The sequence below is a fragment of the Callorhinchus milii genome, unplaced genomic scaffold, assembly GCF_018977255.1.
Source record: "Callorhinchus milii isolate IMCB2004 unplaced genomic scaffold, IMCB_Cmil_1.0 Scaffold11, whole genome shotgun sequence".
NCBI classification, from domain to species: domain Eukaryota; kingdom Metazoa; phylum Chordata; class Chondrichthyes; order Chimaeriformes; family Callorhinchidae; genus Callorhinchus; species Callorhinchus milii.
The window spans coordinates 10,840,095-10,858,637 of NW_024704752.1; the positions used below are offsets into that span (position 1 = coordinate 10,840,095).

The following is an 18,543-nucleotide window of genomic DNA, read 5'->3' on the forward strand; positions in this document are numbered from 1 at the left end:
TTAAGGCTTTTCATCATTATATCAAACAGGAAACATTTTACTTTTCAGTTTCATTTGAGCGGTTTAATTTTAAGTCCTCTAGTTTACATCCACTGTCTAAATCAAATAGCGTGCTTACATCATATCATCTATGCCTCAGCCTTTTTAAGACCTGAATCATATCCCCATCAATCTGTTTTCCAGTGAAACCAAATTGAGTTCCCTGTTCCTCTTCTCACAATTTAGTCGGAATTAATGCAATCGTGCTTGTCACTCTTCTCTGATCCTTCCCATCTATGTCCTTTTCAACATACTCTGTGCAAAACTGCACAAATTATTCCAAATTAGGCCTCAAAAGTGATCTACACAAGGTTAGAACAATGCCTTTCAACTCAGTCAAATGGTTTCAAGATGAAACTTAATGCTTAATTAGCTTTGTTGGAATCAGCTTCACATTTCCTGGAAACGATCAGTGAATGATCGATAACAACCAATTGCATTTCCTTCTCTACAGTTACTAATGGATGACCCTCCTTCTCGTAGACATCAATCATTTTCTAAATTACATATCTGTACATTTATTGGGATTAAAAGCCATCTGCTAGCCTTGGCTCATTTGCTTAATTGGTGATAATGAACACATGGAGGTGCGTTATGCAAAGTGGTGAACGGTGAACACAACCTGTGAAACACAAAAGAGGGAGTTACACTGAGAATGACAAAATAATAGATAAGGAGGTAATTTCAAGAATTAATCAAGTAAAGAAGGTTGTGGGTTCAAACCCCACGTCGGGATTTGAATTTACAATTGCATTGTTGGAGGTGTCATCCATCGAGTGACATATTGAACTGAGGTCATGTCTGCCTGTTTAGGTAGATATTTAGGTAGAAATGGATTTCAGCCAGAAATGAGGGGAGAGGAGAGTAAACCTTACAGCTGCTATTATACAGTCAAAGTAGCACTCAATTTGCATTTTGCATTTCTGTGTTACACTTTGACATTTCGACCCTTCTCTTTTCGAGCTTGTTTTGGTAGATATTAAGTAGAAATTGTCACCCACAAAATATACAGTCAATTCACTTTACAGTATATCCTGTGAAGCGCTTTGAGACGTCTGAAAGACATAACGCGCTACGCTATATCAAGTGCAAGGATTATTATTATTAAGTATCCTATGCAACTACTCAAAAAACGTTTTTCCTGACATCCTGGCTAACAATCCCCCAAATAAAATTGTCGATTTGATTCATGACTATTTGTGGGACAATGCAGTCCACAATTGGGCTACCATGTTTGCCTACAAATACACAGTTACACCACTTCACAGTAAATCCTGTGAAGTGCTTTGAGACGGATGTCCTCACAATTTGAAATGCACTATACCAATGCAAGGATTATGATTATTATTATCGTCCTGTACAAAATGAGTCTGATACAGTTTCAATTCTGTTTCCCCATGTTGTCACAGAACATAAATTGCCTTTATTTGGCTTTAAATTGTGCATCTTGCTCATTCACTGGATGCCTTGAAAAGGGAAAAAAAAAATATTTTTTTGGATAAGAACATAAATTCCCAGAGTTCGATAAAGAAAGCTTTTTGCAGTATGCATGTGGAGCTCAGCCCCAAAGGGGTTAACATTAAAGTGTCATTTCTGTGGCTCATTCTCGCTCTCACCAGCGGTCCTTTGTTTCAATTGTGCCTTTCACTAAAACCTCTCCCGCAACTAATCCCCGGAGCTGACCCACAGGACAACGGAATGACTGTGTCAGGAAGAATGCACATTCCACACAGATTAGACACATGCACACAGCAAAATGTTAGGCCGCCCACACTGCCAGCAACCCAGCATCATGCTCAATGAGAGCGGGGATGGACGCTGCCAACTTCTCAGGGATGCTCATGAACCAATTCAAAAGCAACCACTAGAACCCATGAATTTTATGAATATATGTTAAATCTTTTTGAATGCATTGTAGATAAACAGACTGCAGCAGGCTCATACTCCGCTACCATCTTTTTTTTTTGGTCAGCTGGATGTCTGACAGTGCAGAAACCCACCACCATGCTTAAGAGAGTACAAAACATGCTTCCATGCCTGCCACCTACTCATGGAAATTCCCATGCTTGGTATAAAATCTTGAATTTTCCATCGTTGATTATGCTGAAATCCCTACCCTGTGCGGCTCCACTAGGTTTGCTAGCTTCTGAGTGATGACAAGCACACCCCAGGTAGGCTCAGTGACCTGTGCAGTGAAGTTGACAACAAGGAGGCAGGCTATTCATGCCCAGATCCCACATTTGATGTAATTTTCCTCAACAAATCTATAGGCTTGCCTCACAAACATAAGACCAAAATAAGAAAGCTTTTAGCTGGCCTAGACTGAATCCCAAACCTTTATCTTGTCTTATGTACTGGACTCACCATGGCCAGATTAAGTGGAGGCATTTACAAAGTAACTATCGGCTGAGCTGATCCACCGATGCAAATGAGTAAGTGCCTAACTAGCACTCCCAGACTTGCCCTGTACATCATACATTTATTCCTAAATTCCATTGGGTTACTGAACATTTATTTATGTATAGTACTGCCAAATGAAAATGTCTCGATTCAAAGAATGCAAATAGTAAAATGCTTCCTTTTTTCTTTCTTTTTGCTGGTGAACAAATAAAACAATTTGATGCACTATTTTAATATCAAATCTGTCAGTTCAGTGCTCCAGATCATAGTCAGATTTGTACATTCCCTCCCCACTCTCGTCTTGTTTTTTCATCTCTCTCTTCACATCTCTGTCATTTTCTTTTTCGATCTGTCTCACTCTGCATCTCTGTTTTTTGTCGTTGTGTTTCTAAAGCTCTACCTATCCATCTTCTCACTCCCTGCAGACTCTCATCTCTCCTTTATTTTATTCTCTAATGGTAATTTCCCCTTGTAAAGTACAAGGATCCTTGAAGATAAAAGCTTGTGAATTATCGTCATACGAAAGGATTTCTCTGTGTGGCGATTAGTTTTGGTTTAATGATGTTCAAGGACGAATTCTATTATAATACAATAAAATAAATAACTCCCCAGTCCTCAGATCCAAAAGCACAAAGCTACAATACAATTCTATATTTATAGAACACCTTTCATGTCGGGATGATGTCCCAAGGCAATTTACATTCATGCCCCACATCATGCAATATCTTGAAAAGGTAACAGAACCAAGAAAGAGATCCTCCCACCACCCTATCAGTGCTTCCTTCCTCTTATATTCTATAGGCTTTAAAATTAAATGTTATGTCATCTAACCATTTCTTCTCGATATATTGGTCTCTTGCCTTGTTAGATTTTAGCCTTCCTGCACTCTGAGACCCAGATCAAAATCACAGATTCCTCAATAGTGTTACATGCAGGATGTGCACATCCACGCACATTCATTCACTTTTATAAACAGACCACAGTATCTTGAAGAATACATTACTGTAACAATACCAACTTTAACTGGTGATGAGATAAATTAAAGAAAGAAAAACATATTTGTCTAACTTCCTAGCCAGATTCCAGGATTCGATACTTCTCTTGACTCTACAACACAAGAAGAGATCTAATGGTATTCGACGAAACAGGTTATTCTTTCAAGAAAGTATTTTATTATAAGATAAAGAGAGCAGATAGAAGCTTTGAACCTCTGACCCTCGACAGCCATTTTACTCTCAGTCTCATTCCCATCCCTGTTCAGCTCGGCAACCACAGACTTTGATTAATCCTTCAGATACGATAATTGCTGAATCTCATAGTGGAAAAAAACACACATTAAATCATTGAATGGAAAATGAAATGAAAGCAGCTAGAATTAGCTGTTCATTGCAGCGCGTTGCTGAGTCTAATTTCCTGAACCCGCCCCATTTACAAAGGATCTAAATTATTCAGGTGTATTGCTGTCAATTCACAGCAGCTGGTGCTTTTACAGTCAGGTACTAAATGCTCTCAATGACAATAGACAAACTATTCAGAAAAAGAGAGGCACCTTTCAGGAGAATTATCACCAAGCGTTCATCGGAAATGGCTACCTAATTTGAGAGCTTTTAGAAAATAGTCTGAAACATTGCAGGATGGATGATGGAAGAGGGGATTAACAAGCCATCTTACTGAACCAATCACTTCATATATCTGATATCTTGCATTGAAAGGTTGATGTTAACGTTAATCACATCCTCTAGAGTTGCTGTTTAAGTGGAAATTTACTGCTTTTATTTAATCTGAAGAAATTACATATATTTTTTGGTGATTTTCTTTTTTGCTCATTAAATTAAGGGATGCTGATAGAAATTTAACCTTTATCTATTTCAGGCACCTAGTGTTATTCAGGTTTAGCAAAGATAAACACAGCAATGTGCTTCATTCAAGCACCATGAGATTGTGTCTCTCCCCTCGCTCGTCCCATTGCATTTCCTATTCCCACATGAGCTATCTTGAGTGAGATCGTCAATTCAGTGCTGTGAGCACACACCCACTGGGAAAATAGACTGTAGATGTTTCTGGGAGACTGAACCGGATTGTACAGCACCTCTGAATCACAGAATTTGCTCTGCGTATCACCCCAGACACACTCCAGACTGTGCATTGCTCCTGACAGACAGAAAACCAGGTCCCGCAGGAAACGAGCCAGCATCTCATGCAGCACACCGCCCCATCCTTCAACACAATGCTGCGATTGCTGATGTGGAACACAAAGTGGGAGAGGTTTCATTCCCCCAGCAACATCATCCCTCAGCTCACTGATTTCCAACCTGTGAGTTCCCACCTGCACTTACATGTTTTTTTTGACAAGTTACAATTTCCAACAACCTTTGCAAACTCACAAAATTATGAAGAGCAACTGCTTCTTATGAGACACTGACCAGGCAGGGCTCGGAAATAATAAGAGCTCTTTGTTTTCAAACAGATAGAATTTGGCCATAATGAGTATTAAATAATTGGTAGAAATCTCAACATTTGCCCACAACCTTCCCACTCAAAGGAGGAAGAACTAATAAACATGAAAACCAAAGTAGGAAAACTTATATCAAAATTTGAAGAGAAAAAAAAAGAGACCGCAACTGAGTTTGAGCTCTTTGATCCTTGATTAATTTTTACTGATCTGTGTCCTCAAACCCCACACTCTCCACGGCATAACAGGGCTCCAAGCAAGGTAACCAGTGCAGCGGTAGATACTCACTCGTTGTGTTTCCTGACATCTGAATAATACATTTGCTGTCTCGGCTGATTTCCCTGGAGTTGAAAGGCCGGACTCTCACCGCTACCTTCACTGAGGAGCCGGCCATCTTGCTTCCGCGATGACCTCAAAGCGAGGCTGGCCAGTCTGTCGTCGTTACTGAGGGAAAGACAGTAAATGCAAAGTCTTACAATCTGGTTCAAGTCTCGACATAATTCAATTGCTGAACCAATTTTTAAATGACTTTTCAAAAAGCCTGCTCCCCTCCCTACGCCTTGATACCAGGCAACATGTGAAATGACACACGATTTCAATCCATAAATCATTTCGTAATTTTTGAATATTTCAAAGTGCAATCATGATAAAAGCACAATAGTTAAAAGCAGCCTGGGATGGAAGTAAGCTCCCCCCTTGCCCAATTGTCTCCCTCCTCTTCTGGAAGCACTGACACATCCTGGGAAACAATTTCACTGCTGTCGAACATCCACTGTTACCTCTTCCCAAGTAGCCATTCTTCCTGTCTGAAGTACTTTGATGGTATGGAAACAATGCAGGCATCACATAATCTGAGCCTGTCCTCACTCACCACCTACATTTTCCATTAGGAGTCACTGGATATGTTAATAAGAGGAAGAACGTGGCTGTCATTTACTCTCACTAGCCTTGGCACCATGTTCATAAGATTGCCTCAGATCAGTACGCAGTAGGGATTCAAACTGGGCCTTTCCTGGTCTGTATACTCAGATATATAACATTGTGGAGTAGCTTTACTGAGTCACCAAGATCTTCATGGACTAAGAGTGACATAGTGAGAAGGCCTCTTGGTCTATTTGACCTCATCTTATATATTTCTATAAGGTACCCTCTAACATGTCTCTTTTTAGGGCTGAAGAGCCCTATCTTATCAAGACTGAGACAGAGACAAGTTTTTCTGTACCAGACAGAAGTGAATTTTGTTCCCTCATATCCAATATATATTACATGAATACCAACAAGCACAAGCAGTGCAGTATTAACCAGGAATATGTCTTTCCTTTTACATGGTATGTCATGTACACGTACAGGAGCTGATGAGGCGGAATTGCTCCTTGTTATTTGGTCTGTACAAGTATGGGAACGAACAATGACACAAATCAGCCTAACAGTTCCAGACAAGAGTGAATAGCTCTCTTTTATCCAACGTGTACAAGATTTGACACTGATATTCACGAGCTGTAATAATCATAATAATAATAATCCTTGCATTTGATATAGCATGCTCCACAGCAGGTATCAAAAACTAAATCTCATCAAATCCTTCAGGAATCCTTGAAAATGACATGGTGTGAAAATTGAGTTATATAGACCAGTAAGGTCACAAGGCTCGATCGCAGATCTGGACTCAGTTTGCTGATGTGAGCTTGGGTTCCTATAAAGGCATAAAAATTGGGGTATGAAGGTGAAAAATGAGCCACAGGGTCTTCCACTCTTGATTCAGAGAAAAATAAGTCAAGGTTCCCAGTGCAGCACCACACCAAGTCCGAAACAAGATTAGGAAAGACGGAAAATAAAAACAAAACAGAGAATATTATTGTACATATAGTAGTGACATCTTCTCTCCATTTAATAATATGCCTTTAGGGTCCTCCTGGCATTTCTCTTCAACACTAGGCAGCAGATACTTTCATTTTGCTCCATTACCCAGCCAGCTCTGCGAAATAGTTTTTAAGATGTCCTCTTGATGAGTCAGGCACTTTTATAAATGTAAAATTGTTGCTGTTTCTTTCCAACTACCTGCTGCACAATGCTTAGTGGCAAACGCAGGCTTGTATGTAAAGATGGTGGTGTGGTGCACGGTAAAATCTAGAATGGAAATTTAATTTCAAATTAGCTCAAATCCAGGACTACAGTTACATAGTGATTATACTTACTCAAATGAACGCCCCTCAATTGTTGAAACAATGTGAAAATCTAAACATGTGTGCAAACACACATACTCACACAGAAGCAAAATACAATATTGTACTTGGCTCAATTAATTCTAATGTATGAATTGGTGTGTCTACAGAGCAACATTGTGATTAATGTGAATACCAATGTTATGTGCAACATGCAAAATGTTTACAGCAGCACAATGTATAGAGTGTGTTATTTTTTGCACTCAGAGGGTTTCTTCAGTTTTTAAATAATGACATAATGCTTGAATCGTCACCTGCAGTGCGAATGTATATGTATCTCTTGTCTGGTCTCCTCTGATGAGATTTCACATTTCAAATGCAAAAACACACAGCAAGAAATTAAAATGTTAAATTTGGTTTCCCCCCCACCCCCCAATATGAAGAAAACAACGACTGTTGTGGGTGGGCAATCAGCTTCAGCAACACCCCAACTATAAGCTCACCCATCACTAGTTTTCGTAACCAAAGGAAGGGACAATTAACTGGGAACAAGTGAAAAGCTGCAATTCAGTAAAGTGATTTAAAGTTTGGCAAACATAACCTTTGTGGCTCACTCCCAAGACGCATTATTATGTATTGCGTACTGTACAGACATTGAATTGCCTGCTTATTAATTCTCAGTAAACCTGCAGTGCTAATGTCACAATTATGCCTCAATAAGATGAAGCCTTATGGCAGAACATTGATACAAACAGAAACAGAGGCAAGTCGATGACTCCACACCTCCACCCCACCCTCTCTGAACATTAAGATGGAATGCTTTGTTCTTCAAAAAAAAAACATGCATAGAATATACCTCTGAATCAATTTAAGGCTGTAAATTAATCTGGAGGCTCAGATAATGTTTACCAGCTATTTGAGCTTGCTTCCTGTCTTATGACGGCATCTAAACCTCTCGATTTAGTTACAGCTTGAAACCCTGTCCTAGGTACCCATTATTCTCTCTGACGCAAACTCAGTAGGGCGGAATCACACCAGGTAAGCTCTTACAAAGGCAGCATATAAATGTCAGTGTTCAGTAGGATAAGGAATACAGATTATCGTTTCAATAGAAAAGTATTGATCGTTCATTTTAATATATTTATAGACTGGAGGATTTCTGTGTCTGCATATTATAAGCAAGTCAAAGCCTAAGAGAAAAAATGATTCCATCACCCCTTGCTCTGCTTGCTTTTTGTTTTTTTGTAGATTTGTCGCTTTTAAGACCACTGAGATCTGTCTGCCTCATTGTTGCTTTACTGGATCTATTTGAGGGTGAAGGGATTAAACCATCGTCTAATCGAGTGGATGAAATTGTTTATTAACAATAATTGCACGCTATCGGATTTGGGTGTTTCCTCAACCCCACAATGTGTCTGCAATTAAACAGCTCCGTAGCTGAGAAAGGAAAAGGTGCAGAGTCTCTCCTCCTTCCCAACCCCTCCCCCACTGAAAACCTGGGTCAGGACCAGAGAATTCCTGTGTTAGTACAATGCGCAGACATTAAAAAAAAACAAATGCGTAGAGGGAGGGGTAAAGAGGCATGAAGCATGCAGTCCCTTGATGACATCCCATTAATAACAAACCTCTTTAACCCATTTCGAAATGACGAACAAATATTCCTTGCATTATCCGCCATCCCTCAGGAACAAAGATCTATTGCCAGAGGTTGTATGGAATTAAGGTAACTCGCTGTGGCGGCCATTTTAGATGCAACGCTTTCTTTTTTAAAAAAATCAGTGTTTAAAACAACGCTTGCAGTAGAAATATAATATAGCTATCTATAAGTGTCAGCCTCAAACTACAACAACCTTAAGAATATAGCCTTTTGCAATCTTTTTTTCCGGAGAAGCTGCTTACGAATGATAACCGCACATCCTCTTGGAAGCAGAAATACACTGGAAAATTGTCATTCAGGGAAGGACATCGGATTAGCACAGAGCCGAAGAGGTTGAAGAATGCCATTACACCATTTCAATTCATTCCCACCACAGCATCCAGAAATCCTAATCTGCTTTTGAAACCCAATCCAATCAGGACATTTGATATCTGGGATGTGATCCAGTACTGTGCAAATCTGCACTAGAAATGTTAGGCTGAAAGAGGGGGTTATTATTCTGAGACATTGTTATCTGGGTGTAAAATATGTTTCATCCTCTCAATCTGGATGGTGTGTCTGATGGACACAGTTCTAGGCCAGACAGGTTTGGCTTTGTCTCTGTCTCTCTCTGTATGTCTGTCTGTCTGGGTGGATGGGTGGGTACATACGAACAAAACAGTGGAGACAAATGGTAGCAACCAACTAATGTGCTGGAGATAATACACAGGGACAGGCAAACAAGGGAACAGGAGGGAATACACACAGAAATAAAGAGCGAATAAAGAGAGGTAGAAAGGGGAGACAATAGGAAAAACAAGACGGACACCTCCAGAGAGAAAATGACAGGGCAGAGAGAGAGAGAAAAAAACATAAAGATAAAGAGGCAACACAGACAGACAGCCACTCACACACAGACACAGACAGACACACAGACAGACACTCACACAGACACAGACAGACACACAGACAGACACTCACACACAGACACAGACAGACACACAGACAGACACTCACACACAGACACAGACAGACACACAGACAGCCACTCACACAGACAGACAGACACAGCCACTCACACACAGACACAGACAGACACACAGACAGACAGCCACTCACACAGACACAGACTGACACACAGACTGACACACAGACAGACAGACAGACACTCACACACAGACACAGACACACAGACAGCCACTCACACACAGACAGACACACATAGACAGACACAGACAGACAGACAGCCACTCACACAGACACAGACTGACACACAGACTGACAGACAGACAGACAGACAGCAGACAGCCACTCGCACAGACACAGACAGCCACTCACACACAGACACAGACAGACAGACAGAGCTAATTTGGGTGGAGATCTGCCATGAAACGCTATGGGAAGCCATCGCTGGTAACAAAGAACAGATGATATATCCAAAACACACTGACCTCTTTGATGTGAAAGGGGGGGAAAGAGAAAAAAAAACAATTTCGCGACACATCCGTGTTTGTGTGCGTGTTTGTGTGTGTGTGCGTGTTTTTGTGTGTGTGGTGTAAATTACACTGCAGATCTAAACAGGAAAAAAAAATAACACACACCCATTACAATGCGATGGAGATGACACTGAACAATGCCATCCATCCCTGTGCGGACCCACCAGGTCTGGACGCTCAACGCATCTCATCCCCTCATTTTAACAGCAAATGTATTTCTTTTCGACCAATAAAAAAAAATCCATCCAAAAAGGTGGGGGGGAGGAAAGGAAAAAAAAAATCCCACAGGAATTTTTTTTTAATATATATCATATAAAATAAACATAATATATACATATCTATATATATAGAGAGAGAAAGCATTGAACCCGATGATTGCAGCTGTCAACGCAAACCAATAAATAGATAAATAATCCAATAATAAAACAAATAAAGGAGGTTGCAAATAAGGGCGTTGATTTAGCAAATATCCCTGAAAAAGGGGGTTAGTGAGAGAGGGAGAGAGAGAGGGAGGGAAGGAGGGAGGGAGGAGGGGGTTTAAAAAGGAGCAGATGTTTGGTTACCTGCGGGGGAGCTGCTGTCCTGGGTGCTGAGGGTGAGTGAGTGAGTGAGTGGGGTGCGGGAGCCCGGAGCTCAGGGCATGTCCGGCTGCGGTGCGGTGCGGATGCTGAGGCTGCGGGTGATGCTGAGGCTGCGGCTGATGCTGAGGCTGCGGGTGAGGGGGCGCCGCTCACTGCTCACTCACTGCCTGACTGGAGCTCCTGCACTGACCCTCACGCACTCACTCACTCGCTCACTCACTGCGCTCATCATCATCATCATCGCCGCCGCCGTTCGTTTGTTCGTTCTTTCGGTCGTTCCGCCCTCAGTCGCTCATTCACTCACTCATTCACTCACGTGGAGCGCTGCGGTAACCACTGCGGCAGCGACGCTCGGCAGCCACCGGGGGCCACCGGGCACCAGCCAGTGACGCAGCGCTAACACGGAGGGCAAACCGATACACAGCGGTGACTGGTGGAGCTGAACACCAACACTAGCCAGGGGTTCACTAGCCAGGGGCTCACTAGCCAGGGACTCACTAGCCAGGGGCTCACTAGCCAGGGACTCACTAGCCAGGGGCTCACTAGCCAGGGACTCACTAGCCAGGAGCTTAATAACCAGGGGCTCACTAGCCAGGAGCTTAATAATCAGGGGCTCACTAGCCAGGAGCTCACTAGCCAGGAGCTTAATAATCAGGGGCTCACTAGCCAGGAGCTCACTAGCCAGGGACTCACTACCAGGGACTCACTAGCCAGGAGCTTAATAACCAGGGACTCACTAGCCAGGAGCTTAATAATCAGGGGCTCACTAGCCAGGAGCTCACTAGCCAGGGGCTCACTAGCCAGGGACTCACTAGCCAGGGACTCACTAGCCAGGAGCTTAATAACCAGGGGCTCACTAGCCAGGGACTCACTAGCCAGGAGCTTAATAACCAGGGGCTTAATAACCAGGGGCTCACTAGCCAGGGACTCACTAACCAGGGACTCACTAGCCAGGGACTCACTAGCCAGGGGCTCACTAGCCAGGAGCTTAATAACCAGGGACTCACTAGCCAGGGACTCACTAGCCAGGGACTCACTAGCCAGGGACTCAACACTAACCAGGGACTCACTAGCCAGGGGCTCACTAGCCAGGAGCTTAATAACCAGGGACTCACTAGCCAGGGACTCACTAGCCAGGAGCTTAATAACCAGGGACTCACTAGCCAGGAGCTCACTAGCCAGGGGCTCAACACTAACCAGGGACTCACTAGCCAGGGACTCACTAGCCAGGGGCTCAACACTAACCAGGGACTCACTAGCCAGGGACTCAACACTAGCCAGGGACTCAACACTAACCAGGGACTCACTAGCCAGGGGCTCAACACTAGCCAGGGACTCAACACTAGCCAGGGGCTTAATAACCAGGGACTCAACACTGACCAGGGATTTAATAACCAGGGACTCAACACTAACCAGGGAGTTAACACTAATTGAATACTGCCCAGAGACTTAACACCAACCATAAGACCATAAGAATTGTTGGATTAAAGATGTCCAAGGTCCATCCAATTCACTTTCCACCATCCTGTCAGTCTCATGCATGTCATGTCCGAAACCATATACTGTATCCCAAGATATTATTTCCCAAAGGAAATCTAATCTAACCTGGGATTCAGCACTAACTAAATGCTAAGACCTCAACACCAACTAGGGATTCAGCACTAACTAAAACCTAACTAGGGACTCAACACCATCAAAGGGCCCAGCACTAATCAACAAGTCAGAACTAAGAACCCAGTACTAACTAAGGACCTATGTGGAGATTTGGCAGTAACCAGAGCTCTTGCGTCAACTAGGGATCGTGTGCTAACTAGAAACTCAGGACCAAGTTGGGAGCAATCCACAAAATTGGCTATTGACAGGGAAATGCCAATTAGACTGCAGCACAATACCAGCCCAACACTTACAGTCCCAGCATTGCCACTGCTCTCAAGATGTCAGCCCTAATCCAACTTTTTCCCACCCCGCACAGTTGTTCCTTTTATAGTAATAATAATATTTAATAATCCTTGCATTTGTTATGTATCCTTGCCTTTCACGTCAGAAGGATGTGCCAAAGCGGGATTTATTGTGGAGTGGCTATGTATTTGTACGTAAACATTGCAACCCAATTGCCCACGGCAAACAACCATGAAACAATATTTTGGGGGGATTATTGGCCACAATACCAGGAGAAATCCCCTTCTCTTTTAGAACAGTGTCGTGGGATCTTTAACATCCACCTAAACAGGGAGACAGAACCTCGGTTTAACGTCTCGTCTGAAAGACAGCACTTCCAATAATGCAACCCCACCCCCACCCTGCAGCACTGTATTTGAGTGTCATTTTAGACTATGTGAGTTCATGTCCCAACATGGGGCTTGAACCCCCAACGTTCTGACTCAGAGGGAAGGATGCTACCACTGAGTGCTACCATTGGGGTCCTGTAGCTCAGTGGTTAGATCACTCACCTCACAGTTGAGAGTCCTGGATTCTATTCCCAGGCAGGGCTAAATGTTGGGCAAGTTTCCTTACTCCACATGCCTCTGTTCACCGAGCAGTAAGTAAGAACCCGGTTGATAGTCGATTGTTGGGTCACTTTTCTGGGGATAATAATCCCTCAAGAAAAAAAAATAATTTGGTCACGCAATCCACGACTGTTTGTGGGCCACTGCTGTGTGCAATTGGTTGCCATGTTTCACCCACAAATATACAATCAATTCAATTGATAGTATATTCTGTGAAGCGCTTTGAGATGTCTAAAAGACGTGAAAAGCCCTATATCAAATGCAAGGATTATTATTATTATTATCTCAACAATCAGACCCCAATGTATAACAAAGCTCAAACCCAAACCCTGCCAACCATATCTCTCACATTGCCGGCCTCTAACTATCTTGATCCCAATTTTGCTAATAAGGTTATAAGGCCTCTGACTCAGCATACAGCAACTCTGCAAATACTTCCAGCATTTTCCAATAAACTGTGATGACTATCTAAATTCAGGTTGATACGTTTTAACATTTGTTCAAAGGATATCAAAAAAGATGAATCACCAGAAAAGGAACTTGAAAACATGGTACTATTTATCGGAAATGCCATGATTCATGGTCAATTAGTCTAAAAGCCACTGTGGAAATCAAACATCCACACACCAGGCCTTGACATAAACTACACAGCTGAAATGAAACCTGAAATGTACATCAGACGAGGTGATATGCATATTTAAGATAGACAAGTCTCCAATTTAATCCTCCCTTGAGCTCTCAGGAATTTGTATTCCTAAAGCAATGCAGTTATATTACTGTTTGGGTAAGAAGTATGGGACACTTTAACTTTTAATACACATCCTATTTGATATTGAAATGTTCCATGGTTACAACCTGGTGATTTCATGTTAGCCTCTTTTGTTTCCCTTAAACAACTCTTTATCCATGTATTCATCTTGAGCAGGGGATCAATAACAGCTGCAAATTATTATTTTACACAGAATGATATAGCACAGAAATAGGCCCAATTGTAAATTTCACGCAATGAAATAACAATTGCAATTGATTTTCAGCACTGTTTCTTGGAATAAGTTGTTGTTTCCTTCTTGTGCAATTTTCAATGCAAATGTCACATGAAATGTCATCTGAAGACCTAAAGATTCCTCTTTTTCTCTATTCCCTCACAGTATCTTATGGAAACAAAAAACAGTGCTGAGATGTTTTGGGTATTGTGATTCTGGTTGCACAGAAATATCTTCACACGGTCCTTATACAACATATCTCAGATAACCGTTATTTGCTGCTTGGCCTCTGTGGCTGAAACAATCAAAGCTATTTAACTGTAAGCAGGCCTTGTGTTTCAGCCAACGGCACTTTGTTTAGCTCTTTTGTTCCTTTCCCCTTTCTCTGATTTTGCTAATTGACAGAAAATCATTTCCAGCATCAAGCGCTTATCAGAAACTTGCAAAATGAAAAGTTCAGTTTTTTGAACAAGAATTGACTAAATGTGATCTCAATGTAGAGAAATGTATTTTGGTTATTTGGTCCATCTGCTCAGCTGCTAAGCTAGGTGAACCAAGGTTATAGAGTTAGCAGAAACCCAGGTACGTTCACCAAAAAACAACAGCCCCATAGGTGGCAGTCTCAAGGTTTCAGCTTCTACCTTAATGGTTTCAAACGTTCCATTTCATCTTGTCAAAGAGAAATGAAATACCACCGAGTTTACTTTGCAAGCTGATTATTGCAATTCATTTCATCCGTCAACTTCACCACCTGAAGTTTTTTTTTCACCAAATTATGACTTTACATAAATCATAATAATTGCAACAAGAAGCCACTAAATAATATTATATTATATATATATATATAAAACATATGTTATATATATCTCACAGCCCAGCCTAACAGTGCCTGCAGATCAAGGAGTGCTGCTTTCAGGGATCCACTTCATATTGCCAATCAGAACACAAAACTTAGAACGCCAATAATTGACCACAAAGAACATTAGGCAATAAAGCATATAAATGTCTCATAAAATGTGAACCAGATGGCTATGGTGCACTGCTACTTCACTTCTTCTCTGTGGAAACTGCAGCATGTTGAAGTACCTCAGCTATGATTTGCAAGACTGTTTGCCCACATTCAGGCTCTGGGCAAGTGGTTGTACTTTATTTTGTTTTCAACCTTCTATCCATTATGGTGGAGCTTTTGTCCAAGCCTGCTTTAACAAGCATTTATCAAACGTAATATTCATTTTCCCATTGATTGACATTTTATTACTCTTCTTCAAAAAAATTCAAAACATTAATGTATACACCGATTTCATGGTTAGTGTTTTCTGAAGCTACACTTAGAACACATGCTGCTTAGACTCCACTATATCAGCTGATCATGAACCCAAAGTTCATTGCACATAATTGGAGCTAAATATTGATCGTACTTCAGGCTGATAACTGAAAATTGTGATATGGTACGATGTGAGAAGCCAATTTATTTTGGAGGACAATTGACCAGGACACCAGGAGATATTCTCTTTACTATATTCTCTTTTCATGGGGTCTTCAATATCCACCTCAACAGGCTGTTGGGACCTCGATTTAACATCTTATCTAAAGGGTGGCACGTCCAACAATATAGAGCTCCACTTACACTGCACCGAAGTGTCAACAGTGACTAAGCTGTTATTTTTCTGCTTGCAGTTTCTTCAGGTGCTCTGCTTACACTATGACACGGTGAGGATTTAAAACTATGACACGGTGTTTTGCAAATTCATTAAAAATCTTCCGGTCAATACAGAAAGTCTGGTGGAAGGTTTACTACTCAGTCTGCTATTTCAAAGTTGTGCACAAGCAGATAATAGCAAAAGGCCCCTTCAAACACAGTAACACAATATCTTCTGCTGTGATCTAAACCTCACAATATACTGGAGGACACACAAAGATGATGCAGCTTTTCATTCAATTAAATAAATGGATAGTTATTGAGATTAACGAGGGAACTATCTGACCATATTACTCAATCCAATACACTTGGAAGATATTTAGGAATTAATTCTATTTCTCCCACACCACTCCTTTTTTTTACATATATGTTTCCTAATGTACATTTTTCTCCATGCCGTTGCATTAAGAATTCCTCAATTCTCCAACCATTCTTGGGAATTAATTAGCAAGGGGATTGGACAACTGGAAATCTATGAAATGGAAAATAGTTGAAAGTAACACTACCAACTATAATTCCATACTGTCGAAGGTTTTGGAAGAGCATAATTCTATGCAATGCAAGTCAATGTCACAGGGTTAAGTCCATCTGTATTCTATACTATGGTAAAGATTAAAGTAATTTGACCAGGTATAAATGCACACAATGGAAATAAAGAGTAGTATTTATTTAAATGTTATATATTTGGAGGAAAAGTGAAGTAGCTGGGCAGTTGGAAATCTAAAGAGACAGACAAAAGGGAAAATGTTTGGTCTAAGGTTCCTGACTCTGGACTCTAAAGTAAAGTTCACATTCCTAGACACAGACCAATGTATTTCACTATTTCTATGCTGACACAAATGAATTCAGCATGAAAACCTGAAGCTCATAGCTTCATTGCGTGCATTTGCATCTGCTCACCACACAATTTTTAAAGAATTTAACACATTAATTTATGAGTCAGATCATATTAATTGTATGCCTGTGATAGAATAGTGGATGGAAAGTTGGATGATTGAGATGGCTGGGATGACTCATGTACTCTGACAAATAACTTCAACGAGGCACGATCAATAATTGGCCATCATATTGCTCTGATTGTCACTCCTACGTTGCTTTAACAAGTGCAAATGTAATAATAAATAATTCTTGCATGCATTTGTATCATTTAATATTTAGTAATTTATATAACCCAGACACCATACTGTTGAGTTACAGAAGTTAAAACTTCCTTTGAAAGGGGTGTCGATGGGACACTATCCCTCCATACAAGGAGTTCTTTGCTCTCAGAACTCAATAGCATAAACTGAATGATGACCTTATCCAAATTTAAAATGAACAGGGTATGTGGAAACCAAGGATGTCCCAATGATAAAATGAATAAATATAGCAAGTACTAAATAATCGTGCGCAGATGAGGCCAACATTAACCCAAAGATCAAGCAGAAATAATTTTAAACTGCAAGGAAATAAAAAACAAGCAAGGACATAGTCTTACAAAAGCCAGTTGAGGTAGATTATGTCTGTTTTATATTCAAAGGCAGTTTCAATAAGAAGTGGCTGTACAATGCTGGTATTGTAAAATTCAGCTGTTTACACTGTGAACATTCCACATCATGAACAGTAGCATATTATATTGGTTCTATGTTGTCTGCTTTAGTTTTCAATTCACTTTGACTATAGCAGGAAGAACTTGGATTTTATAGAGCATTGAAATGTCTCAAAACGGCTTCAAAACTAATTCATTTAAAGTGATTGTTTCTTGTAGATAAAGTTGGTAGTTGGCACCTCCCTGTCTCTCCGACCTCCTCACTCTCCAGCCCACCATCTGCCCCTCTGCTCGACTGGCACCGGCCTCCTGCTTGTCCTTCACACCCACCGCTCTACCATTGGAGGTCATGCTTTCAGCCACTACACCCCGAAGCTGTGGAACACTCTCCCTCAATTCCTCCGCCTTGCCCCCACTCTCCCCTTTTTCAATTCTCACCTGAAAACCCTCCTTTTCGACCGTGCTTACGTCACCTTCCCCCTCCCCCACCCCACTCCTCCCCCAACATCCCCAGCTTGGAGTTAGGCTCCGCCACTGTTAAGCGCTCTGAGACACTACCCTGCGTGGAGGATGCTATATAAATGCAAGTTGTTGTTGTTGTCGCCATTTGCGACAAGGTCCCCCAAAAAGCCATGAGATCAAAGACATTTCACCTGGAGAATTTCAGCCACGACACCAGGAGAAACTCTTTTCTAAAAATGTCATGGAATTTTTAACATCAACCCATAATCTAAACATTGGCTTTAACATCTCATCTGAATACTGCACTGGATTATCACAAGGCAATCAATTTTAGCTTTGCAACTGAGACCAATTGCTGCACAAACTAATATGATCTATGAACTGGTACATACATGTGCCCCAAACATTTAATATTTAACCGCTTTACCAAAGCATTTTCTTTGTAAATTCTCAAAGTTTAAATAATAAACAATAAAATAATCCTTGCATTTGATGTAGCGTTTTTCAGATCTCAAAAGAGCTTCACAAAAGATACTGTAAAATGAATTGACTGTATATTTTGTGGGCAAAACGGAGCAGCCAATTGTGCACAGCAGTG

At 41.2% G+C, this 18,543-nt stretch overlaps 1 protein-coding gene across 11 annotated transcripts in view; it reads right to left on the bottom strand.

The window, feature by feature from the left end:
• The window catches only part of kif1aa (kinesin family member 1Aa), a 96,157-nt gene extending 85,106 nt beyond the window's left edge, over positions 1–11,051 (bottom strand). For 7 of the 11 annotated variants that reach the window (XM_042338964.1, XM_042338963.1, XM_042338962.1 and 4 more), the window contains exons 1-2: positions 10,749–10,916; positions 5,180–5,335 (exon numbers count right to left, since the gene is read on the bottom strand). In XM_042338964.1, the coding sequence (XP_042194898.1) occupies positions 5,180–5,285 (106 nt within the window). In that variant the 5' untranslated portion in view covers positions 5,286–5,335; positions 10,749–10,916. Of the gene's footprint in view, positions 1–5,179; positions 5,336–10,748; positions 10,919–10,986 lie in introns of those variants that run through there. The other 4 variants (XM_042338958.1, XM_042338955.1, XM_042338956.1 and 1 more) reach the window with 3 other exon arrangements.
• Positions 11,052–18,543: the final 7,492 nt, after the last annotated feature.